Genomic DNA, 24,993 nt, shown 5'->3' on the forward strand with positions numbered 1-24,993 from the left:
CAGTTTGAGGAGTCCAGGTGTGTGGGGCATTCTGTGATCGACCAGTTTGAGGAATGCCAGGATTGTGGGGCATTCTGTGATCGACCAGTTTGAGGAGGGCCAGGTATGTGGGGCATTCTGTGATCGACCAGTTTGAGGAGGGCCAGGTGTGTGAGGCATTCTGTGATCGACCAGTTTGAGGAGGGCCAGGTGTGTGAGGCATTCTGTGATCAACCAATTTGAGGAGGGTCAGGTGTGTGAGGCATTCTGTGATCGACCAGATTGACGAGTGTCAGGTGTGTGGGGCATTCTGTGATCGACCATTTTGAGGAGTGCCAGGTGTGTGGGGCATTCTGTGATCGACCAGTTTGAGGACGGCCAGGTGTGTGGGGAATTCTGTGATCGACCAGTTTGAGCAGGACCAGGTGTGTGGGGCATTCTGTGATCGACCAGTTTGAGGAGGGCCAGGTGTGTGAGGCATTCTGTGATCGACCAGTTTGAGGAGGGCCAGGTGTGTGGGACATTCTGTGATCGATCAATTTGAGGAGGGCCAGGTGTGTGGTGCATTCTGTGTCGACCAGTTTGAGGAGGGCCAGGTGTGTGGTGCATTCTGTGATCGACCAGTTTGAGGAGGACCAGGTGTGTGACGCATTCTATGATCGACCAGTTTGAAGACGGCTTGGTGTGTGAGGCATTCTGTGATCGACCAGTGTGAGGAGGGCCAGGTGTGTGAGGCATTCTGAGATCGACCAGTGTGAGGAGGGCCAGGTGTGTGGGGCATCGTGTGATCGACCAGCATGAGGAGGGCCAGGTGTGTGGGGCATTCTGTGATCGACCAGTTTGAGGAGGGCCAGGTGTGTGAGGCATTCTGTGATCGACCAGTTTGAGGAGGACCAGGTGTGTGGGGCATTCAGAGATTCACCAGTTTGAGGAGGGCCAGGTGTGTGGGGCATTCTGTGATCGACCAGTTTGAGGAGGACGAGGTGTGTGGGGCATTCTGTGATCGACGAGTTTGAGGAGGGCCAGGTGTGTTAGGCATTCTGTGATCGACCAGTTTGAGGAGGGCCAGGTGTGTGGGGCATTCTGTGATCGACCAGTTTGAGGAGGACCAGGTGTGTACCAGTTTCAGGAGGGCCAGGTCCGTGGGGCATTTTGTGATCGACCAGTTTGAGGAGGGCCAGGTGCGTCAGGCATTCTGTGATCGACCAGTTTGAGGAGGACCAGGTGTGTGAGGCATTCTGTGATCGACCAGTTTGAGGATGGCCAGGTGTGTGGGGCATTCTGTGATCGACCAGTTTGAGGAGGACCAGGTGTGTGAGGCATTCTGTAATCGACCAATTGAGGAGGGCCAGGTGTGTACCATTTTGAGGAGGGCCAGGTGTGTGAGGCATTCTGTGATCGACAAGTTTGAGGAGGGCCAGGTGTGTGAGGCATTCTGTGATCGACCAGTTTGAGGAGGGCCACGTGTCTGGGGCATTCTGTGATCGACCAGTTTGAGGAGGGCCAGGTGTGTGAGGCATTCTGTGATCGACAAGTTTGAGGAGGGCCAGGTGTGCGAGGCATTCTGTGATCGACCAGTTTGAGGAGGGCCACGTGTGTGGGGCATTCTGTGATCGACCAGTTTGAGGAGGGCGATGTGTGTGGGGCATTCTGTGATCGACGAGTTTGAGGAGGGCCAGGTGTGTTAGGCATTCTGTGATCGACCAGTTTGAGGAGGGCCAGGTGTGTGGGGCATTCTGTGATCGACCAGTTTGAGGAGGACCAGGTGTGTACCAGTTTCAGGAGGGCCAGGTGTGTGGGGCATTTTGTGATCGACCAGTTTGAGGAGGGCCAGGTGTGTGAGGCATTCTGTGATTGACCAGTTTGAGGAGGACCAGGTGTGTGAGGCATTCTGTGATCGACCAGTTTGAGGATGGCCAGGTGTGTGGGGCATTCTGTGATCGACCAGTTTGAGGAGGACCAGGTGTGTGAGGCATTCTGTAATCGACCAATTGAGGAGGGCCAGGTGTGTGGGTCATTCTGTGATCGACCAGTTTGAGGAGTCCAGGTGTGTGGGGCATTCTGTGATCGACCATTTTCTGGAGGTCCAGGTGTGTGAGGCATTCTGTGATCGACCAGTTTGAGGAGGGCCAGGTGTGTGGGGCATTCTGTGATCGACCAGTTTGAGGAGGGCTAGGTGTGTGGGGCATTCTGTGATCGACAAGTTTGAGGAGGGCCAGGTGTGTGAGGCATTCTGTGATCGACCAGTTTGAGGAGGGCCAGGTGTGTGGGGCATTCTGTGATCGACCAGTTTGAGGAGGGCCAGGTGTGTGCGGCATTCTGCGATCCACCAGTTTGAGGAGGACCAGGTGTGTGAGGCTTTCTGTGATCGACCAGTTTGAGGAGGGCCAGGTGTGTGGGGCATACTGTGATTGACCAGTTTGAGGAGAGCCAGGTGTGTGAGGCATTCTGTGATCGAACAGTTTGAGGAGGGCCAGGTGTGTGGGGCATTCTGTGATCGACCAATTTGAGGAGGACCAGGTGTGTGGGGCATTCAGAGATTCACCAGTTTCAGGAGGGCCAGCTGTGTGGGGCCTTCTGTGATTGACCAGTTTAAGGAGGATGAGGTATGTGAGGCATTCTGTGATCGACCAGTTTGAGGAGGGCCAGGTGTGTGGGGCATTCTGTGATCGACCAGTTTAAGGAGGACCAGGTGTCTGAGGCATTCTGTGATCGACCAGTTTGAGGAGGGCCAGGTGTGTGAGGCATTCTGTGATCGACCAGTTTGAGGAGGGCCACGTGTGTGGGGCATTCTGTGATCGACCAGTTTGAGGAGGGCGAGGTGTGTGGGGCATTCTGTGATCGACGAGTTTGAGGAGGGCAAGGTGTGTTAGGCATTCTGTGATCGACCAGTTTGAGGAGGGCCAGGTGTGTGGGGCATTCTGTGATCGACCAGTTTGAGGAGGACCAAGTGTGTACCAGTTTCAGGAGGGCCAGGTGTGTGGGGAATTCTGTGATCGACCAGTTTGAGGAGGAGCAGGCATGTGGTGCATTCTGTGATCGACCAGTTTGAGGAGGGCCATGTGTGTGACGCATTCTGTGATCGACCAGTTTGAGGAGGGCGAGGTGTGTGGGGCATTCTGTGATCGACGAGTTTGAGGAGGGCCAGGTGTGTGGGGCATTCTGTGATCGACCAGTTTGAGAAGGACCAGGTGTGTACCAGTTTCAGGAGGGCCAGGTGTGTGGGGCATTTTGTGATCGACCAGTTTGAGGAGGGCCAGGTGTGTGAGGCATTCTGTGATCGACCAGTTTGAGGAGGACCAGGTGTGTGAGGCATTCTGTGATCGACCAGTTTGAGGATGGCCAGGTGTGTGGGGCATTCTGTGATCGACCAGTGTGAGGAGGACCAGGTGTGTGAGGCATTCTGTAATCGACCAATTGAGGAGGGCCAGGTGTGTGAGGCATTCTGTGATCGACCAGTTTGAGGAGGGCCAGGTGTGTGAGGCATTCTGTGATCGACCAGTTTGAGGAGGGCCAGGTGCGTGAGGCATTCTGTGATCGACCAGTTTGAGGAGGACCAGGTGTGTGAGGCATTCTGTGATCGACCAGTTTGAGGATGGCCAGGTGTGTGGGGCATTCTGTGATCGACCAGTTTGAGGAGGACCAGGTGTGTGAGGCATTCTGTAATCGACCAATTGAGGAGGGCCAGGTGTGTACCATTTTGAGGAGGGCCAGGTGTGTGAGGCATTCTGTGATCGACAAGTTTGAGGAGGGCCAGGTGTGTGAGGCATTCTGTGATCGACCAGTTTGAGGAGGGCCACGTGTGTGGGGCATTCTGTGATCGACCAGTTTGAGGAGGGCCAGGTGTGTGAGGCATTCTGTGATCGACAAGTTTGAGGAGGGCCAGGTGTGCGAGGCATTCTGTGATCGACCAGTTTGAGGAGGGCCACGTGTGTGGGGCATTCTGTGATCGACCAGTTTGAGGAGGGCGATGTGTGTGGGGCATTCTGTGATCGACGAGTTTGAGGAGGGCCAGGTGTGTTAGGCATTCTGTGATCGACCAGTTTGAGGAGGGCCAGGTGTGTGGGGCATTCTGTGATCGACCAGTTTGAGGAGGACCAGGTGTGTACCAGTTTCAGGAGGGCCAGGTGTGTGGGGCATTTTGTGATCGACCAGTTTGAGGAGGGCCAGGTGTGTGAGGCATTCTGTGATCGACCAGTTTGAGGAGGACCAGGTGTGTGAGGCATTCTGTGATCGACCAGTTTGAGGATGGCCAGGTGTGTGGGGCATTCTGTGATCGACCAGTTTGAGGAGGACCAGGTGTGTGAGGCATTCTGTAATCGACCAATTGAGGAGGGCCAGGTGTGTGGGTCATTCTGTGATCGACCAGTTTGAGGAGTCCAGGTGTGTGGGGCATTCTGTGATCGACCACTTTGAGGAGGGCCAGGTGTGTGGGGCATTCTGTGATCGACCATTTTGTGGAGGTCCAGGTGTGTGAGGCATTCTGTGATCGACCAGTTTGAGGGGGGCCAGGTGTGTGGGGCATTCTGTGATCGACCAGTTTGAGGAGGGCTAGGTGTGTGGGGCATTCTGTGATCGACAAGTTTGAGGAGGGCCAGGTGTGTGAGGCTTTCTGTGATCGACCAGTTTGAGGAGGGCCAGGTGTGTGGGGCATTCTGTGATCGACCAGTTTGAGGAGGGCCAGGTGTGTGCGGCATTCTGCGATCCACCAGTTTGAGGAGGACCAGGTGTGTGAGGCTTTCTGTGATCGACCAGTTTGAGGAGGGCCAGGTGTGTTGGGCATACTGTGTTTGACCAGTTTGAGGAGAGCCAGGTGTGTGAGGCATTCTGTGATCGAACAGTTTGAGGAGGGCCAGGTGTGTGGGGCATTCTGTGATCGACCAATTTGAGGAGGACCAGGTGTGTGGGGCATTCAGAGATTCACCAGTTTCAGGAGGGCCAGCTGTGTGGGGCCTTCTGTGATTGACCAGTTTAAGGAGGACGAGGTATGTGAGGCATTCTGTGATCGACCAGTTTGAGGAGGGCCAGGTGTCTGGGGCATTCTGTGAACGTCCAGTTTGTGGAGGGCCAGGTGTGTGGGGCATTCTGTGATCGATCAGTTTGAGGAGGGCCAGGTGTGTGAGTCTTTCTGTTATCGACCAGTTTGAGGAGGGCCAGGTGTGTGGGGCATTCTGTGATCAACCAGTTTGAGGAGGGCCCGGTATGTGAGGCATTCTGTGATCCACCAGTTTGAGGAGGACCAGGTGTGTCCCATTTTGAGGAGGACCAGGTGTGTGAGGCATTCTATGATCTATCAGATTAAGGAGTGTCAGGTGTGTGAGGCATTCTGTGATCGACCAGTTTGAGGAGGGCCAGTTGTGTGGGGCATTCTGTGATCGACCAATTTGAGGAGGGCCAGGTGTGTGAGGCATTCTGCGATCGACCAGTTTTAGGAGGGCCAGCTGTGTGGGGCATTCTGTGATCGAACAGTTTGAGGAGGGCCAGGTGTGTGAGGCATTCTGTGATTGACCAGTTTGAGGAGGACCAGGTGTGTGGGGCATTCTGTGATCGACCAGTTTGAGGAGGGCCAGGTGTGTGGGGCATTCTGTGATCGACCAGTTTGAGGAGGGCGAGGTGTGTGGGGCATTCTGTGATCGACTAGTTTGAGGAGGACCAGGTGTGTACCAGTTTCAGGAGGGCCAGGTGTGTGGGGCATTTTCTGATCGACCAGTTTGAGGAGGGCCAGGTGTGTGAGGCATTCTGTGATCGACCAGTTTGAGGAGGACCAGGTGTGTGAGGCATTCTGTGATCGACCAGTTTGAGGATGGCCATGTGTGTGGGGCATTCTGTGATCGACCAGTTTGAAGAGGACCAGGTGTGTGAGGCATTCTGTAATCGACCAATTGAGGAGGGCCAGGTGTGTGGGTCATTCTGTGATCGACCAGTTTGAGGAGTCCAGGTGTGTGGGGCATTCTCTGATCGACCAGTTTGAGGAGGGCCAGGATTGTGGGGCATTCTGTGATCGACCAGTTTGAGGAGGGCCAGGTATGTGGGGCATTCTGTGATCGACCAGTTTGAGGAGGGCCAGGTGTGTGAGGCATTCTGTGATCGACCAGTTTGAGGAGGGCCAGGTGTGTGAGGCATTCTGTGATCGACCAATTTGAGGAGGGTCAGGTGTGTAAGGCATTCTGTGATCGACCAGATTGACGAGTGTCAGGTGTGTGGGGCATTCTGTGATCGACCAGTTTGAGGAGTGCCAGGTGTGTGGGGCATTCTGTGATCGACCAGTTTGAGGACGGCCAGGTGTGTGGGGAATTCTGTGATCGACCAGTTTGAGCAGGACCAGGTGTGTGGGGCATTCTGTGATCGACCAGTTTGAGGAGGGCCAGGTGTGTGAGGCATTCTGTGATCGACCAGTTTGAGGAGGGCCAGGTGTGTGGGACATTCTGTGATCGATCAATTTGAGGAGGGCCAGGTGTGTGGTGCATTCTGTGTCGACCAGTTTGAGGAGGGCCAGGTGTGTGGTGCATTCTGTGATCGACCAGTTTGAGGAGGACCAGGTGTGTGACGCATTCTATGATCGACCAGTTTGAAGACGGCTTGGTGTGTGAGGCATTCTGTGATCGACCAGTGTGAGGAGGGCCAGGTGTGTGAGGCATTCTGAGATCGACCAGTGTGAGGAGGGCCAGGTGTGTGGGGCATCGTGTGATCGACCAGCATGAGGAGGGCCAGGTGTGTGGGGCATTCTGTGATCGACCAGTTTGAGGAGGGCCAGGTGTGTGAGGCATTCTGTGATCGACCAGTTTGAGGAGGACCAGGTGTGTGGGGCATTCAGAGATTCACCAGTTTGAGGAGGGCCAGGTGTGTGGGGCATTCTGTGATCGACCAGTTTGAGGAGGGCGAGGTGTGTGGGGCATTCTGTGATCGACGAGTTTGAGGAGGGCCAGGTGTGTGAGGCATTCTGTGATCGACCAGTTTGAGGAGGGCCAGGTGTGTGGGGCATTCTGTGATCGACCAGTTTGAGGAGGACCAGGTGTGTCCCAGTTTCAGGAGGGCCAGGTGTGTGGGGCATTTTGTGATCGACCAGTTTCAGGAGGGCCAGGTGTGTGAGGCATTCTGTGATCGACCAGTTTGAGGAGGGCCAGGTGTGTGAGGCATTCTGTGATCGACCAGTTTGAGGAGGGCCACGTGTGTGGGGCATTCTGTGATCGACCAGTTTGAGGAGGGCGAGGTGTGTGGGGCATTCTGTGATCGACGAGTTTGAGGAGGGCAAGGTGTGTTAGGCATTCTGTGATCGACCAGTTTGAGGAGGGCCAGGTGTGTAGGGCATTCTGTGATCGACCAGTTTGAGGAGGACCAGGTGTGTACCAGTTTCTGGAGGGCCAGGTGTGTGGGGAATTCTGTGATCGACCAGTTTGAGGAGGACCAGGTATGTGGTGCATTCTGTGATCGACTAGTTTGAGGAGGGCCATGTGTGTGACGCATTCTGTGATCGACCAGTTTGAGGAGGGCAAGGTGTGTGCGGTATTCTGTGATCGACGAGTTTGAGGAGGGCCAGGTGTGTTAGGCATTCTGTGATCGACCAGTTTGAGGAGGGCCAGGTGTGTGGGTCATTCTGTGATCGACCAGTTTGAGGAGGACCAGGTGTGTACCAGTTTCAGGAGGGCCAGGTGTGTGGGGCATTTTGTGATCGACCAGTTTGAGGAGGGCCAGGTGTGTGAGGCATTCTGTGATCGACCAGTTTGAGGAGGACCAGGTGTGTGAGGCGTTCTGTGATCGACCAGTTTGAGGATGGCCAGGTGTGTGGGGCATTCTGTGATCGACCAGTTTGAGGAGGACCAGGTGTGTGAGGCATTCTGTAATCGACCAATTGAGGAGGGCCAGGTGTGTGAGGCATCGTGTGATCGACCAGTGTGAGGAGGGCCAGGTGTGTGGGGCATTCTGTGATCGACCAGTTTGAGGAGGGCCAGGTGTGTGAGGCATTCTGTCATTGAGCATTTTGAGGAGGGCCAGTTGTGTGGAGCATTCTGCGATCGACCAGTTTGAGGAGGACCAGGTGTGTGGGGCATTCAGAGATTCACCAGTTTGAGGAGGGCCAGGTGTGTGGGGCATTCTGTGATCGACCAGTTTGAGGAGGGCCAGGTGTGTGGGGCATTCTGTGATCGACCAGTTTGAGGAGGGCCAGGTACGTGAGGCATTCTGTGATCGACCAGTTTGAGGAGGACCAGGTGTGTGGGGCATTCTGTGATCGACCAGTTTGAGGAGGGCCAGGTATGTGAGGCATTCTGTGATCGACCAGTTTGAGGAGGACCAGGTGTGTACCATTTTGAGGAGGGCCAGGTGTGTGGGGCATTCTGTGATCGACCAGTTTGAGGAGGGCCAGGTGTGTGGGGCATTCTGTGATCGACCAGTTTGAGGAGGACCAGGTATGTTGGGCATTCTGTGATCGACCAGTTTGAGGAGGGCTAGGTGTGTGGGGCATTCTGTGATCGACCAGTTTGAGGAGGACCAGGTGTGTGAGGCATTCGGTGATCGACCAGTTTGAAGAGGGCCAGGTGTGTGAGGCATTCTGTAATCGACCAATTGAGGAGGGCCAGGTGTGTGGGTCATTCTGTGATCGACCAGTTTGAGGAGTCCAGGTGTGTGGGGCATTCTGTGATCGACCAGTTTGAGGAGGGCCAGGATTGTGGGGCATTCTGTGATCGACCAGTTTGATGAGGGCCAGGTATGTGGGGCATTCTGTGATCGACCAGTTTGAGGAGGGCCAGGTGTGTGAGGCATTCTGTGATCGACATGTTTGAGGAGGGCCAGGTGTGTGAGGCATTCTGAGATCGACCAGTGTGAGGAGGGCCAGATGTGTGGGGCATCGTGTGATCGACCAGTGTGAGGAGGGCCAGGTGTGTGGGGCATTCTGTGATCGACCAGTTTGAGGAGGGCCAGGTGTATGAGGCATTCTGTCATTGACCATTTTGAGGAGGGCCAGTTATGTGGAGCATTCTGTGATCGACCAGTTTGAGGAGGACCAGGTGTGTGGGGCATTCAGAGATTCACCAGTTTGAGGAGGGCCAGGTGTGTGGGGCATTCTGTGATCGACCAGTTTGAGGAGGGCCAGGTGTGTGGGGCATTCTGTGATCGACCAGTTTGAGGAGGGCCAGGTATGTGAGGCATTCTGTGATCGACCAGTTTGAGGAGGACCAGGTGTGTACCATTTTGAGGAGGGCCAGGTGTGTGGGGCATTCTTTGATCGACCAGTTTGAGGAGGGCCAGGTGTGTGAGGCATTCTGTGATCGACCAGTTTGAGGAGGACCAGGTGTGTACCAGTTTCAGGAGGGCCAGGTGTGTGAGGCATTCTGTGATCGACCAGTGTGAGGAGGGCCAGGTGTGTGACGCATTCTGTGATCGACCAGTTTGAAGAGGGCTAGGTGTGTGAGGCATTCTGTGATCGACCAGTGTGAGGAGGGCCAGGTGTGTGAGGCATTCTGTGATCGACCAGTTTGAGGAGGACCAGGTGTGTACCAGTTTCAGGAGGGCCAGGTGTGTGGGTCATTCTGTGATCGACCAGTTTGAGGAGTCCAGGTGTGTGGGGCATTCTGTGATCGACCAGTTTGAGGAGGGCCAGGATTGTGGGGCATTCTGTGATCGACCAGTTTGAGGAGGGCCAGGTATGTGGGGCATTCTGTGATCGACCAGTTTGAGGAGGACCAGGTGTGTGGGGCATTCAGAGATTCACCAGTTTGAGGAGGGCCAGGTGTGTGGGGCATTCTGTGATCGACCAGTTTGAGGAGGGCCAGGTGTGTGGGGCATTCTGTGATCGACCAGTTTGAGGAGGACCAGGTGTGTACCATTTTGAGGAGGGCCAGGTGTGTGGGGCATTCTTTGATCGACCAGTTTGAGGAGGGCCAGGTGTGTGAGGCATTCTGTGATCGACCAGTTTGAGGAGGACCAGGTATGTAGGGCATTCTGTGATCGACCAGTTTGAGGAGGGCCAGGTGTGTGGGGCATTCTGTGATCGACCAGTTTGAGGAGGGCCAGGTGTGTGAGGCATTCTGTGATCGACCAGTTTGAGGAGGGCCACGTGTGTGGGGCATTCTGTGATCGACCAGTTTGAGGAGGGCGAGGTGTGTGGGGCATTCTTTGATCGACGAGTTTGAGGAGGGCCAGGTGTGTTAGGCATTCTGTGATCGACCAGTTTGAGGAGGGCCAGGTGTGTGAGGCATTCTGTGATCGACCAGTTTGAGGAGGACCAGGTGTGTACCAGTTTCAGGAGGGCCAGGTGTGTGAGGCATTCTCTGATCGACCAGTGTGAGGAGGGCCAGGTGTGTGACGCATTCTGTGATCGACCAGTTTGAAGAGGGCTAGGTGTGTGAGGCATTCTGTGATCGACAAGTTTGAGGAGGGCCAGGTGTGTGGGGCATTCTGTGATCGACCAGTTTGAGGAGGGCCAGGTGTGTGAGGTATTCTGTCATTGACCATTTTGAGGAGGGCCAGTTGTGTGGAGCATTCTGCGATCGACCAGTTTGAGGAGGACCAGGTGTGTGGGGCATTCAGAGATTCACCAGTTTGAGGAGGGCCAGGTGTGTGGGGCATTCTGTGATCGACCAGTTTGAGGAGCGCCAGGTGTGTGGGGCATTCTGTGATCGACCAGTTTGAGGAGGGCCAGGTATGTGAGGCATTCTGTGATCGACCAGTTTGAGGAGGACCAGGTGTGTACCATTTTGAGGAGGGCCAGGTGTGTGGGGCATTCTGTGATCGACCAGTTTGAGGAGGGCCAGGTATGTGAGGCATTCTGTGATCGACCAGTTTGAGGAGGACCAGGTGTGTACCATTTTGAGGAGGGCCAGGTGTGTGGGGCATTCTGTGATCGACCAGTTTGAGGAGGGCCAGGTTTGTGGGGCATTCTGTGATCGACCAGTTTGAGAAGGACCAGGTGTGTGGGGCATTCTGTGATCGACCAGTTTGAGGAGGACCAGGTGTGTGAGGCATTCTGTGATCGACCAGTTTGAAGAGGGCTAGGTGTGTGAGGCATTCTGTGATCGACCAGTGTGAGGAGGGCCAGGTGTGTGAGGCATTCTGAGATCGACCAGTTTGAGGAGGGCCAGGTGTGTGAGGCATTCTGTGATCGACCAGTTTGAGGAGGACCAGGTGTGTACCAGTTTCAGGAGGGCCAGGTGTGTGGGTCTTTCTGTGATCGACCAGTTTGAGGAGTCCAGGTGTGTGGGGCATTCTGTGATCGACCAGTTTGAGGAGGGCCAGGATTGTGGGGCATTCTGTGATCGACCAGTTTGAGGAGGGCCAGGTATGTGGGGCATTCTGTGATCGACCAGTTTGAGGAGGGCCAGGTGTGTGAGGCATTCTGTGATCGACATGTTTGAGGAGGGCCAGGTGTGTGAGGCATTCTGAGATCGACCAGTGTGAGGAGGGCCAGATGTGTGGGGCATCGTGTGATCGACCAGTGTGAGGAGGGCCAGGTGTGTGGGGCATTCTGTGATCGACCAGTTTGAGGAGGGCCAGGTGTGTGAGGCATTCTGTCATTGACCATTTTGAGGAGGGCCAGTTATGTGGAGCATTCTGTGATCGACCAGTTTGAGGAGGACCAGGTGTGTGGGGCATTCAGAGATTCACCAGTTTGAGGAGGGCCAGGTGTGTGGGGCATTCTGTGATCGACCAGTTTGAGGAGGGCCAGGTGTGTGGGGCATTGTGTGATCGACCAGTTTGAGGAGGGCCAGGTATGTGAGGCATTCTGTGATCGACCAGTTTGAGGAGGACCAGGTGTGTACCATTTTGAGGAGGGCCAGGTGTGTGGGGCATTCTTTGATCGACCAGTTTGAGGAGGGCCAGGTGTGTGAGGCATTCTGTGATCGACCAGTTTGAGGAGGACCAGGTATGTAGGGCATTCTGTGATCGACCAGTTTGAGGAGGGCCAGGTGTGTGGGGCATTCTGTGATTGACCAGTTTGAGGAGGGCCAGGTGTGTGAGGCATTCTGTGATCGACCAGTTTGAGGAGGGCCACGTGTGTGGGGCATTCTGTGATCGACCTGTTTGAGGAGGGCGAGGTGTGTGGGGCATTCTTTGATCGACGAGTTTGAGGAGGGCCAGGTGTGTTAGGCATTCTGTGATCGACCAGTTTGAGGAGGGCCAGGTGTGTGAGGCATTCTGTGATCGACCAGTTTGAGGAGGACCAGGTGTGTACCAGTTTCAGGAGGGCCAGGTGTGTGAGGCATTCTGTGATCGACCAGTGTGAGGAGGGCCAGGTGTGTGACGCATTCTGTGATCGACCAGTTTGAAGAGGGCTAGGTGTGTGAGGCATTCTGTGATCGACCAGTGTGAGGAGGGCCAGGTGTGTGAGGCATTCTGAGATCGACCAGTGTGAGGAGGGCCAGGTGTGTGGCCATCGTGTGATCGACAAGTGTGAGGAGGGCCAGGTGTGTGGGGCATTCTGTGATCGACCAGTTTGAGGAGGGCCAGGTGTGTGAGGTATTCTGTCATTGACCATTTTGAGGAGGGCCAGTTGTGTGGAGCATTCTGCGATCGACCAGTTTGAGGAGGACCAGGTGTGTGGGGCATTCAGAGATTCACCAGTTTGAGGAGGGCCAGGTGTGTGGGGCATTCTGTGATCGACCAGTTTGAGGAGCGCCAGGTGTGTGGGGCATTCTGTGATCGACCAGTTTGAGGAGGGCCAGGTATGTGAGGCATTCTGTGATCGACCAGTTTGAGGAGGACCAGGTGTGTACCATTTTGAGGAGGGCCAGGTGTGTGGGGCATTCTGTGATCGACCAGTTTGAGGAGGGCCAGGTATGTGAGGCATTCTGTGATCGACCAGTTTGAGGAGGACCAGGTGTGTACCGTTTTGAGGAGGGCCAGGTGTGTGGGGCATTCTGTGATCGACCAGTTTGAGGAGGGCCAGGTGTGTGGGGCATTCTGTGATCGACCAGTTTGAGAAGGACCAGGTTTGTAGGGCATTCTGTGATCGACCAGTTTGAGGAGGGCCAGGTGTGTGGGGCATTCTGTGATCGACCAGTTTGAGGAGGACCAGGTGTGTGAGGCATTCTGTGATCGACCAGTTTGAGGAGGGCCAGGTGTGTGAGGCATTCTGTCATCGACCAGTTTGAGGAGGGCCAAGTGTGTGGGACATTCTGTGATCGACCAATTTGAGGAAGGCCAGGTGTGTGGGGCATTCTGTGATCGACCATTTCGAGGAGGGCCAGGTATGTGAGGCATTCTGTGATCGACCAGTTTGAGGAGGACCAGGTGTGTACCATTTTGAGGAGGGCCAGGTGTGTGTGGAGCGTTCTGTGATCGACCAGTTTGAGGAGGGCCGTGTGTGAGGCATTCTGTGATCGACCAGTTTGTGGAGGACCAGGTATGTGAGGCATTCTCTCATCGACCAGTTTGAGGAGGGCCACGTGTGTGGGGCATTCTGTGATCGACCAGTTTGAGGAGGGCGAGGTGTGTGGGGCATTCTGTGATCGACCAGTTTGAGGAGGGCCAGGTGTGTTAGGCATTCTGTGATCGACCAGTTTGAGGAGGGCCAGGTGTGTGGGGCATTCTGTGATTGACCAGTTTGAGGAGGACCTGGTGTGTGAGGCATTCTGTGATCGACCAATTGAGGAGGGCCAGGTGTGTGGGTCATTCTGTGATCGACCAGTTTGAGGAGTCCAGGTGTGTGGGGCATTCTGTGATCGACCAGTTTGAGGACGGCCAGGATTGTGGGGCATTCTGTGATCGACCAGTTTGAGGAGGGCCAGGTGTGTGAGGCATTCTGTGATCGACCAGATTGAGGAGGACTAGGTATGTGGGGCATTCTGTGATCAACCAGTTTGAGGAGGGCCAGGTGTGTGAGGCATTCTGTGATCGACCAGTTTGAGGAGGGCTACGTGTGTGGGGCATTCTGTGATCAACCAGTTTGAGGAGGACCAGGTGTGTGAGGCATTCTGTGATCGACCAGTTTGAGGAGGGCCAGGTGTGTGGGGCATTCTGTGATCGACCAGTTTGAGGAGGCCCAGGTGTGTGGGGCTTTCTGTGATCGACCAGTTTGAGGAGGGCCAGGTGTGTGGGGCTTTCTGTGATCGACCAGTTTGAGGAGTGCCAGGTGTGTGAGGCATTCTGTGATCGACCAGTTTGAGGAGAGCCAGGTGTGTGGGGCATTCTGTGATCGACCTGTTTGAGGAGGGCCAGGTGTATGGGGCATTCTGTGATCCACCAGTTTGAGGAGGGCCAGGTGTGTGAGGCATTCTGTGATCGACCAGTTTGAGGAGGGCCAGGTGTGTGGGGCATTCTGTGATCGACCAGTTTGAGGAGGGCCAGGTATGTGAGGCATTCTGTGATCGACCAGTTTGAGGAGGACCAGATGTGTACCATTTTGAGGAGGGCCAGGTGTGTGGGGCATTCTGTGATCGACCAGTTTGAGGATGACCTGGTATGTGAGGCATTCTGTGATCGACCAGTTTGAGGAGGGCGAGGTGTGTGGGGCATTCTGTGATCGACCAGTTTGAGGAGGGCCAGGTATGTTAGGCATTCTGTGATGGACCAGTTTGAGGAGGGCCAGGTGTGTGAGGCATTCTGTGATCGACCAGTTTGAGGAGGGCCAGGTGTGTGGTGCATTCTGTGATCGACCAGTTTTTAGCCAATAAGACCAAAAGGTATCAGAGCAGAAATAGACCACTCTGCCCATTGAATCTGCTTCACCATTTCATCCTGGCTCGTATATTAACCCTCTGAGCCCCATTCTCCTGCTTTCTCCCAGTAATCTTTGATGCCCTTATTAACCAAGAACCTATCAACTTTTGCTTTAAATATATCCAATGACTTGGCCTCCACAGCTGTCTGTGGCAATGAATTCCGCAGACTCACCACACCCTGGTTGAAGGAATTCCTCCTCATCTCTTCTCTAAATGGATGTTCCTCTATTAGAGTGTGCCCTCTGGTCTTAGGCCCCCACACTACAGGAAACATCCTCTCCACAGCCACTCTATCTAGGCTTTTGAATTTTTGATAGGTTTCAATGAGACTCCCCTTCATCCTTCTAAAGCAGTCAAATACTCCTCATTTCTGGGATCATTGTTGTGGACTACCTTTGGACTCTCTCCAGTGCCAGTACATCCTTTCTTAGATAAGGGGCCCAAAACAGCTCACAATGGATTAACACATTGATGTTAAAGTTGCAGTCTCTGGGACTAAGGGAGGTTAGTTGAGCTGGATCCTGGGGACTGCCTGTATCCAGGTGAAATTTGTTTCGTAATTATAGAAACGTAGAAACAGAGAAAATAGGTGCAGGAGTAGGCCATCTGGCCCTTCCAACCTGCACCGCCATTCAGTATGATCATGGCTGATCATCCAACTCAGAACCCTGTACCAGCCTTCCCTCCATACCCCCTGATCCCTTTAGCCACAAGGGCCATATCTAACTCCCTCTTAAATATAGCCAATGACCTGGCCTCAACTGTTTCCTGTGGCAGAGAATTCCACAGATTCACCACTCTCTGTGTGAAGAAGTTTTTCCTAATCTCGGTCCTAAAAGGCTTCTCCTTCATCCTTGAACTGTGACCCCTCGTTCTGGACTTCCCCAACATCGGGAACAATCTTCCTGCATCTAGCCTGTCCAATCCCTTTAGAATTTTATTCGTAATTTTTTTATAAATTAACATTGTTTTTTAAAATAACAATAGAAACAGAATCGTGTTTATTGTCACAGAGATAAATCATGAAATTTATTGCTTAGGTGCATCAGTATAATGCAGGCATAACAACTTACATTAAGTTACAAAAACATTAAATACACATGTAGCATGAAAGTGGAATAGTGATATAGTGTTCAGGGATGAACTATTCAGAAATCTGATGACAGAGGGAAAGAAACACACAAAATGCTGGAGAAACTTAGCAGACCAGACAGCATTCTATAACAGTCGATGTTTTGAGCTGAAACCCTTAGGCAGGACTGGAGAAAAAAAGCTGAGGAGTAGATTTAAAAGGTAGAGGGAGTGGAGAGAGAAACAACGGCTGATAGGTGAAACTTTGAGGGGGAGGGATGAAGTAAGGAGCTGGGAAGTTGATTGGTGAAAGAGACAGAAGGCTATGGATGAGAAAAAAGGATGAAGGTGCACCTGAGGGAGGCGATGGGCAGGCAAGGAGATGAGGTGAGAGAGTGAAAAGGGGATGGGAAACGGAGAAGGAAAGAGGGTGGGTTTGAGAAATTGACATTCATGCCATCAGGTTGGAGTCTACCCAAACGGAATATAAGGAGTTGTTCCTCCAACCTGAGTGTGGCCTCATCACGACAATGGAGGAGGCCGTGGATAGACATATCAGAATGGGAATGGGAAGTGGAATTAAAATGGGTGGCCACTGGGAGATCCCGCTTGTTCTGGCAGACGGAGCGTAGATGCTCGGTTAAGTGGTCTCCCAATCTACGTCAGGTCTTACTGATGTCACACCAGGAGCACCAGACAGTAAATGACCCCAACAAACTCATAGGTGAAGTGCTGCCTCACTTGGAAGGACTGTTCAGGGAACTGAATGGTAGTAAAGGAGGAGGTGTAAAGGCATGTGTAGCACTTGTTTCGCTTGCAAGGGTAAGTGCCAGGAGGGAGATCAGTGGGGAGGTATGAATGGACAAGGGAATGATGTAGGGAGCGATCCCTGTGGAAGGCAGAAAGTGAGAGGGAGAGATGAGCTTGGTGGTGGGATCCCTTTGGAGGTGACAGAAGTTTCAGAGAATAATGTGCTAGACATGGAGGCTGATTGGGTGGTAGGTGAGGCCAAGAGGAACTCTTTCCCTGGTAGGGTGGCAGGAAGATGGGATAACAACAGACGTGCGTGAAATGGAAGAGATGCAGTTGTGGGCAGCAGTGATGGTGGAGGAAGGGAAGTCTCTTTCTTTGTAAAAGGAGGGCATCTCCTTCATTCTAGAATGAAAAGCCTCATCCTGAGAGTAGATGCGGCAGAAATGGAGGAATTGAGAGAAGGGGATGGCGTTTTTACAAGTAACAGGGTGGGAAGAGGTATAGTCCAGGTAGCTGTGAGAGTACATGGGTTTGTAATAGACATTGGTGGATAAGCTGTCTCGGGAGATAGAGACAGTGAGATTGAGAAAGGGGAGGGAGTTGTCAGAAATGGACCGGGTAAATATGAGGGCAGGCATCAGTTGGAGGTAAGCAACACACATCAAAGTTGCTGGTGAACGCGGCAGGCCAGGCAGCATCTCTAGGAAGAGGTACAGTCGACGTTTCAGGCCGAGACCCTTCGTCAGGACTAACTGAAAGAAGAGTTAGTAAGAGATTTGAAAGTTGGAGGGGGAGATCCGAAATGATAGGAGAAGACAGGAGGGGGAGGGATGGAGCCAAGAGCTGGACAGGTGATTGGCAAAAGGGATATGAGAGGATCATGGGACAGGAGGCCCAGGGAGAAGGAAAGGGGGGGGGAGGGACCCAAAGGATGGGCAACGGGTATAGTGAAAGGGACAGAGGGAGAAAGAATGTGTGTATGTAAATAAATAACGGATGGGGTATGAGGGGGAGGTGGGGCATTAGCGGAAGTTAGAGAAGTCAATGTTCATGCCATCAGGTTGAAGGCTACCCAGACAGAATATAAGGTGTTGTACCTCCAACCTGAGTGTGGCTTCATCTTTACAGTAGAGGAGGCCGTGGACAGACATGTCAGAATAGGAATGGGACGTGGAATTAAAATGTGTGGCCACTGGGAGATCCTGCTTTCTCTGGCGGACAGGGCATAGGTGTTCAGCAAAACGGTCTCCCAGTCTGCGTCGGGTCTCGCCAATATATAAAAGGCCACATCGGGAGCACCGGACACAGTATATCACCCCAGCCGACTCATCCCATTCCCATTCTGACATGTCTATCCACGGCCTCCTCTACTGTAAAGATAAGTTCCGCTAAGCAGAGGAGAGTGATGGTGGTGGGGAACTGGATAGGTCTGGTGTCCAGAAGGAAACGGAGGCTTTGAGGCCTTCCTGGTGTGGGATGGAGGTGTATAGGGACTGGTGTGGGAGACAATGGCCTGGTGTTCCTTAGTTTGAGAGGTAAGTAAGAGAAGGTGTCTGAGAGTTGGCTCTGGGCCTCGGCAAGATAGAGGTCAGTACTCCAGACTACTATTGCACCTCCCTTGTCTGCGGGTTTGATGGTGAGGTTAAGATTAGTGTGGAGGGAAAGGAGAGCAGAGCATTCTACTAGTTGAATGTGTGTCTTCAACCTCCTGTACCTCCTCCCTGGAGGTGGAAGAGGGCATGTCTTGGGCGGGGGGAGGGGTGCGATGGGGGTATTTCTCAATCAGAATCACGTTTATTATTAGTGTCTAAATTCTGACTATCATTGTTGTGTATACTTCGCCATTATCTGGCTTTCATCTGTACTTGAGACACCAGTGATGACAGATGCTGCAGTGCAGAGATTTAAAAAAACAAGCTTTTGGAGGAACTCTGCAGGCCAGGAAGCATCTGTGGCCAACTGTTCATTTCCCTACGCAGATGCTGTCTGAGCTGCTGAATTCCTGGTATACATTGCATTGCCGAACTGCACAGTGTGAACTAGGTTTGGGATAAAGAGTATCTATTACTTTTGGCGTTTACACTGTTGAGTAACTGTTGTTCCCACTGCTTTGACCAGTTGTGATACACATTGCTTGGCTGTGTTACATTGACCAGTTGTTGTATACATTGCTTGGCAGTGTTACATTACGTTTACCAATTAGCTCATTCTGTTGCAAGATGCATTGGCTGATTTTAACGGACTCAACACAGACTGAGTTAGGTTAGGTTTTTTTTACTGTTCCCATGGTCTGCTTTTTATCAAATTATGGTATTGTTTTGCACTGCTGTAACTATATGTTATAATTATGTGGTCTTGTCAGTGTTAGTCTTTGGTTTGTCCTGTTTTTTTTGTGATATCACTCCGGAGGAACATTGTATCATTTCTTAATGCATGCATGCATTTCTAAATGACAATAAACGAGGACTGAGTGTCCTCATAATCTAATCTAATACTCCTCAACCTCTGCTTTTGAGAGACTCTATAGATCTATCTAACAGTGTACAGTAAACCCGTGGATCTGAATAGCTGCTTCCGGTATGGATGGGGTTAACCAGGATTCTGTGAAACAAAGGACACAGACGGTCCTACTGTCCCTCTGATTCAGCACCCTATTTCTGAGGTCATCAGTTTTATTCACCAGAGACTGCACATTTGCCAGCAAGATAGTCAGAATTGGGAGTTTAAAACCCTCATTTCCTTAAATGCACTTGTATCCCTGACCTGTGGCCTCATTTCCTCTGTATCCAAAGTGCTGTTCCTGATGTTGAGGGGGATGGCCACAGAGGTACTCTGCACTGGCTCCAAAACCCCTTTTCCCTTCCTGACGGTCACTTAGGGTACGTCCACACTATGCCGAATAATTTTGAAAACGAAACTTTTTCTCTTCGTTTTGACCTTCTGTCCACACTGAAACGGTGTTTTCATCCCCTGAAAACGGAGATTTTCAAGAACGATCTCCAGAGTGAATAAATCTGAAAAAGCCTAATATCCGTTGTAGTGTGTACGGGGTAAACAGAGAGATTTAAAAACACTGTAATGACAACACCACAACAACAATGCTTTTTCTGCTTCTGCTTGGTACTGCGCAAGCACTGCCGTATGGCTGTTATAACGCGCGGTGGGTGTGAACAGCGTGAGAGTTAATTTGTAAAGTGAGCTTTTTTGACTATTTAAAAACGCTGTCATGACGTGCCAGAACAGATGGACGCAGCACGGCATTTCGTTGTTTTCTTGGACACAACCACCTAACAATTTCAGAACAGACGGCAACGAGACTGAAGCCAGAAGGGTTAGAAATGTACTCACCAAATACTTTGACCCCTAGCTTACTGAATAAATAAGTATACTCACTTTGCCCTGTTTTCTGTCCTTGCTTATATGAAGGTGGTTCACCTATTTTTGCAAGTACTTCTCTGACAATAGATGTGTAACAGCCTAATGTAACATTGTATGGAAATACAAGATAACACTGATGCAGACGTTTTATACATTTAACAAGGTGCTTTATTAATGCAACAGAGTTAGTCAGTTTTTCAATGTTCGTCATCAGCCGGGTCATACTGTCCGTGAACTTCCTGTCGGTTGCCTCCATACTCTCCAGTATTTGTTTTTTTTAGTTTTAAGTCTTCCTGCGTGAGAGCCAAGAGCAAGTCCTTTGAAGTTTTTCTACTCTGTAACTGGACAATCACGCACTAAGTATACCGTTTCATCTTCGCTTGTTTTCTGATGGTCCTGCGTGTGCCCAGTAGGAGGAGATTCCCCCAAATATCAGTCTAATGTGGACGGAGATATATTGAAAGACGCTTAGTGTGGACGCCTGTCGTTTTTAATCAAAACCAGCGTTTTCAAAATTATCCGGCATAGTGTGGACGTAGTCTTAGTTTCCTGTGCCTTGCACCTAGGGTGTAATTCCCTCTCTATATATCCTACCTATCACCACTTCAGTCTCCTGAATGATACGGAGTTCTTCCAGTTCCAGTTAATGTGGTTTGTTAGAAGCTGCAGCTGTAAGTACTTCTTACAGTTGTAGTCGTCTAGGACACTGGCTGTCTCCCTGCCTTCCCATATCCTGCAAGAGGAGCATTCTACTGTCTTGCCTGGCACCTCTACTGTCCTAGCTGAGCAGATATAAATCAGGGAAGGGCTTCCCTAAACTTTCCCTTCCTGAAGTCCACAATCAATTCTTTGGTCTTACAGACCTAAAGTGATTTCAACTGTCTCACTCCTGTACACTTCCTCACCATCTGAGATTCTACCAACAACAGCTGTGTCAACGGCAAATTTATACTGTAGATGGCATTTGAACTGTGCCTAAACACACAGTGATGGGTGTAGAGAGATTGGAGCAGTGGGCTACGCACACATCCTTGAGGTGCAGGAGTACTGATTATCAGCAGGGAGATGTTATCGCTGATCCACAATGACAGTGGTCTCCCAATGAGTAAGTCAAGGATCTACTTAGTGGATTTGGTACATCATCTTGAATACTTTAACAAAGCACTGGATCACCTTATCATTCCTAACTTTTTGCTATTACATTTCAGACCCTTGAACGAAGAAGATTCTTTTCCTTCTTCTATCTGTCTATTAATGCAGGAAGCTTACTGTCTACCATCGTCACTCCCATACTTCGAGGTCAGTGTGGCATTGTATTTCTCCATAAGAATTGCATTTGTTCATTAATACATGTTCTCTTGGTGGTTACATGTAGGTTATTGGGCCAGATAGTGCTTGACCTAATTCAATCCTTGTCTGAGACCTCCACATCCTTACAGTCTTCAAGCTTCAGTTTTAGTCACAATCTCCTAATTGGAATCTGCTCAAAAGACAACACGTTCCACAACCCCATCCCAACAATATTTCTCAATCAATCACTGACATGTATAAAAGCCAAGGAAAGGGCATATAAGTTAACAAAAGTGAGTGGGAAGTTGGATGATTGGGAAGCTTTTAAAATCCAACAAAAGACAACTAAAACAGCTATAAGAAGGGAGAAGATGAAATATGAGGGCAGACGAGCCAATAATATAAAGCAGGATACCAAAAGTTTTTACAGTTATATAAAGAGTAAAATGGAGGTGAGAGTTGATATTGGGGTACTGCTGAGGTAATAATGGGGGACAAAGAAATAGCAGATGAACTTAATGGGTACTTTGCATCTGTCTTCATGGTGGAAGACACTTGCAGCGCGCCAGAGGTCCGTGGGTGTCAGGGAGCAAGAATGAATTCCATTGCTATTACAAAGGAAAAAAGTGCCAGGCAAACTGAAAGGTCTTACGGTGGGTAAGTCACATGGACTGGATCCCAGAGTCCTGAGAGAGGTTGCTGCAAAGATGATGGATGCATTGGTCATGATCTTTCAAGAATCACTTGATTCTGGCATGGTCCCGGAGGACTGGAAGATTGTAAATGTCACTCCACTCTTTAAGAAAGTAGGAAGGCGAAAGAAAGGAAATTATAGTCCAGTTAACCTAACCTCAGTGGTTGGGAAAGTGTTGGAGTCTATTATTAAGGATGAGGTTTCGAGGTACTTGGAGACTAATGATAAAATAATTTAAAGTCAGCAAAGGGAATCTTGCCTGACAAATCTGTTAGAGTTCTTTGAGGAAGTGACGAGCAGGATGAACTAAGGAGAGGCAATAGACTTACTTGGATTTTCAGAGGCATTTGATAAGGTGCAACACATGAGGCAACTTAATAAGATAAAATTCTGTGGCATTACAGGAAAGATACTAGTATAGATAGAGGAATGGCTGACAGGCAGGCGGCGGCGAGTGGTAACAAAAGGAGGCCTTGTCTGATTGGCTGCTGTAACTAGTGGTATTCCTCAGGGGTCAGTATTGGGACCACTGCTTCTCACATTGGTTGTCAGTGATTTAGATAATGGAATTGATGGTTTTGTGGCAAAGTGTGCGGATGATACAAAGGTACAGTATATAGAAACATAGAAACATAGAAAATAGGTGCAGGAGTAGGCCATTCGCCCTTTGAGCCTGCACCGCCATTCAGTATGATCATGGCTGATCATCCAACTCAGAACCCTGTACCAGCCTTCCCTCCATACCCCCTGATCCCTTTAGCCACAAGGGCCATATCTAACTCCCTCTTAAATATAGCCAATGAACTGGCCTCAACTGTTTCCTGTGGCAGAGAATTCCACAGATTCACCACTCTCTGTGTGAAGAAGTTTTTCCTAATCTCGGCCCTAAAAGGCTTCCCCTTTATCCTCAAACTGTGATCCCTTGTTCAACATCGGGAACAATCTTCCTGCATCTAGCCTGTCCAATCCCTTTAGGATTTTATACATTTCAATCAGATCCCCCCTCAATCTTCTAAATTCCAACGAGTATAAGCCTAGTTCATCCAGTCTTTCATCATATGAAAGTCCTGCCATCCCAGGAATCAATCTGGTGAACTTTCTTTGTACTCCCTCTATGGCGAGGATGTCTTTCCTCAGATTAGGGGACCAAAACTGCACACAATACTCCAGGTGTGGTCTCACCAAGGCTTTGTACAACTGCAGTAGTACCTCCCTGCTCCTGTACTCGAATCCTCTTGCTATAAATGCCAGCATACCATTCGCCTTTTTCACCGCCTGCTGTACCTGCATGCCCACTTTCAATGACTGGTGTATAATGACAGCCAGGTCTCATTGCACCTCCTCTTTTCCTAATCGGCCACCATTCAGATAATAATCTGTTTTCCTGTTTTTGCCACCAAAGTGGATAACTTCACATTTATCCACATTAAATTGCATCTGCCATGAATTTGCCGACTCACCTAACCTATCCAAGTCACCCTGCATCCTCTCAGCATCCTCCTCACAGCTAACACTGCCGCCCAGCTTCGTGTCATCCGCAAACTTGGAGATGCTGCATTTAATTCCCTCATCCAAGTCATTAATATATATTGTAAACAACTGGGGTCCCAGCACTGAGCCTTGCGGTACCCCACTAGTCACTGCCTGCCATTCTGAAAAGGTCCCGTTTATTCCCACTCTTTGCTTCCTGTCTGCCAACCAATTCTCTATCCACACCAATACCTTACCCGCAATACCGTGTGCTTTAAGTTTGCACACTAATCTCCTGTGTGGGACCTTGTCAAAAGCCTTTTGAAAATCCAAATATACCACATCCACTGGTTCTCCCCTATCCACACTACTAGTTACATCCTCAAAAAATTCTATGAGATTCGTCAGACATGATTTTCCTTTCACAAATCCATGCTGACTTTGTTCGATGATTTCACCGCTTTCCAAATGTGCTGTTATCATATCTTTGATAACTGACTCTAGCAGTTTCCCCACCACCGATGTTATGCTAACCGGTCAATAATTCCCTGATTTCTCTCTCCCTCCTTTTTTAAAAAGTGGGGTTACATTAGCCACCCTCCAATCCTCAGGAACCAGTCCAGAATCTAAAGAGTTTTGAAAAATTATCACTAATGCATCCACTATTTCTTGGGCTACTTCCTTAAGCACTCTGGGATGCAGACCATCTGGCCCTGGGGATTTATCTGCCTTTAATCCCTTCAATTTACCTAACACCACTTCCCTACTAACATGTATTTCCCTTAGTTCCTCCATCTCACTGGACCCTCTGTCCCCTACTATTTCTGGAAGATTATTTATGTCCTCCTTAGTGAAGACAGAACCAAAGTAATTATTCAATTGGTCTGCCATGTCCTTGCTCCCCATAATCAATTCACCTGTTTCTGTCTGTAGGGGACCTACATATGTTCTTTAGTAGTTAACATTTCTACCATGGCTACAAGATTCTGACTATCCACATTATCTATGCCTCTCATAACTTTATACATTTCTATCAGGTCTCCCTTCAGACTCTGACACTCCAGAGAAAACAACCCAAGAGTTCATACCCCTAATCCAGGCAGCATCCTGGTATCGCTATTCTACACCCTCTCTAAAGTTTCCACTTCCTTTGTGTAGTGGGGTGACCAGAACTGCACACAGTACTCCAAATGTAGTGCAACTTCAATGTAACTTCCTGACCCATCTACTCAATTTCCCAAATCGTTTCAAGGCAAACATGTGATATACCTTCTTTACCATCCTCTCTACCTGTGTTGCCACCTCAATCAGTCAGTGGGTGCCATCCCGAATCCAGAGTTGGCGGCTATGCACCTCCATCTTCTTCGATCTTGCGACAGCACTGAGTACAGCCTCTCCTCTAGTTTGTTCTAACTGGCCGCCTTGGCACCGCCCGCCGCCGCCCCCGCCGGACTCGAGCCCGAGACCATGTTGGTCTCCAGCCGTGGCCGCTTCTTTGAGCTTGGCCCTTCCTTAGGCGGAGGCCTTAGGCAGGTCCAGGCACACGGTGCAGTGCCCATAGCGTACGATTCGTAGATACATGGTGAGGCTTTAATCTCTTCCACGGAAGATGGCCGTTGGCTCACAAGGAGCTCATCCGCCCTTTGTCAGGTCTTGTTTTTTTTTGAGTCCTGCTGGGTGTCCTCACACCCTCCTCACCAG

General features: G+C 50.9%; 1 protein-coding gene across 1 annotated transcript in view; it reads left to right on the plus strand.

Moving 5' to 3' along the window:
* Positions 1-24,993, plus strand: part of slc15a2 (solute carrier family 15 member 2) — a 237,643-nt gene that overhangs the window by 56,499 nt on the left and 156,151 nt on the right. Inside the window, exon 4 of the mRNA XM_072259699.1 lies at positions 21,047-21,137. Within this exon, the coding sequence (XP_072115800.1) occupies positions 21,047-21,137 (91 nt within the window). The remainder of the gene's footprint in view (positions 1-21,046; positions 21,138-24,993) is intronic.

The sequence above is a fragment of the Mobula birostris genome, chromosome 6, assembly GCF_030028105.1.
Source record: "Mobula birostris isolate sMobBir1 chromosome 6, sMobBir1.hap1, whole genome shotgun sequence".
NCBI classification, from domain to species: Eukaryota; Metazoa; Chordata; class Chondrichthyes; order Myliobatiformes; family Myliobatidae; genus Mobula; species Mobula birostris.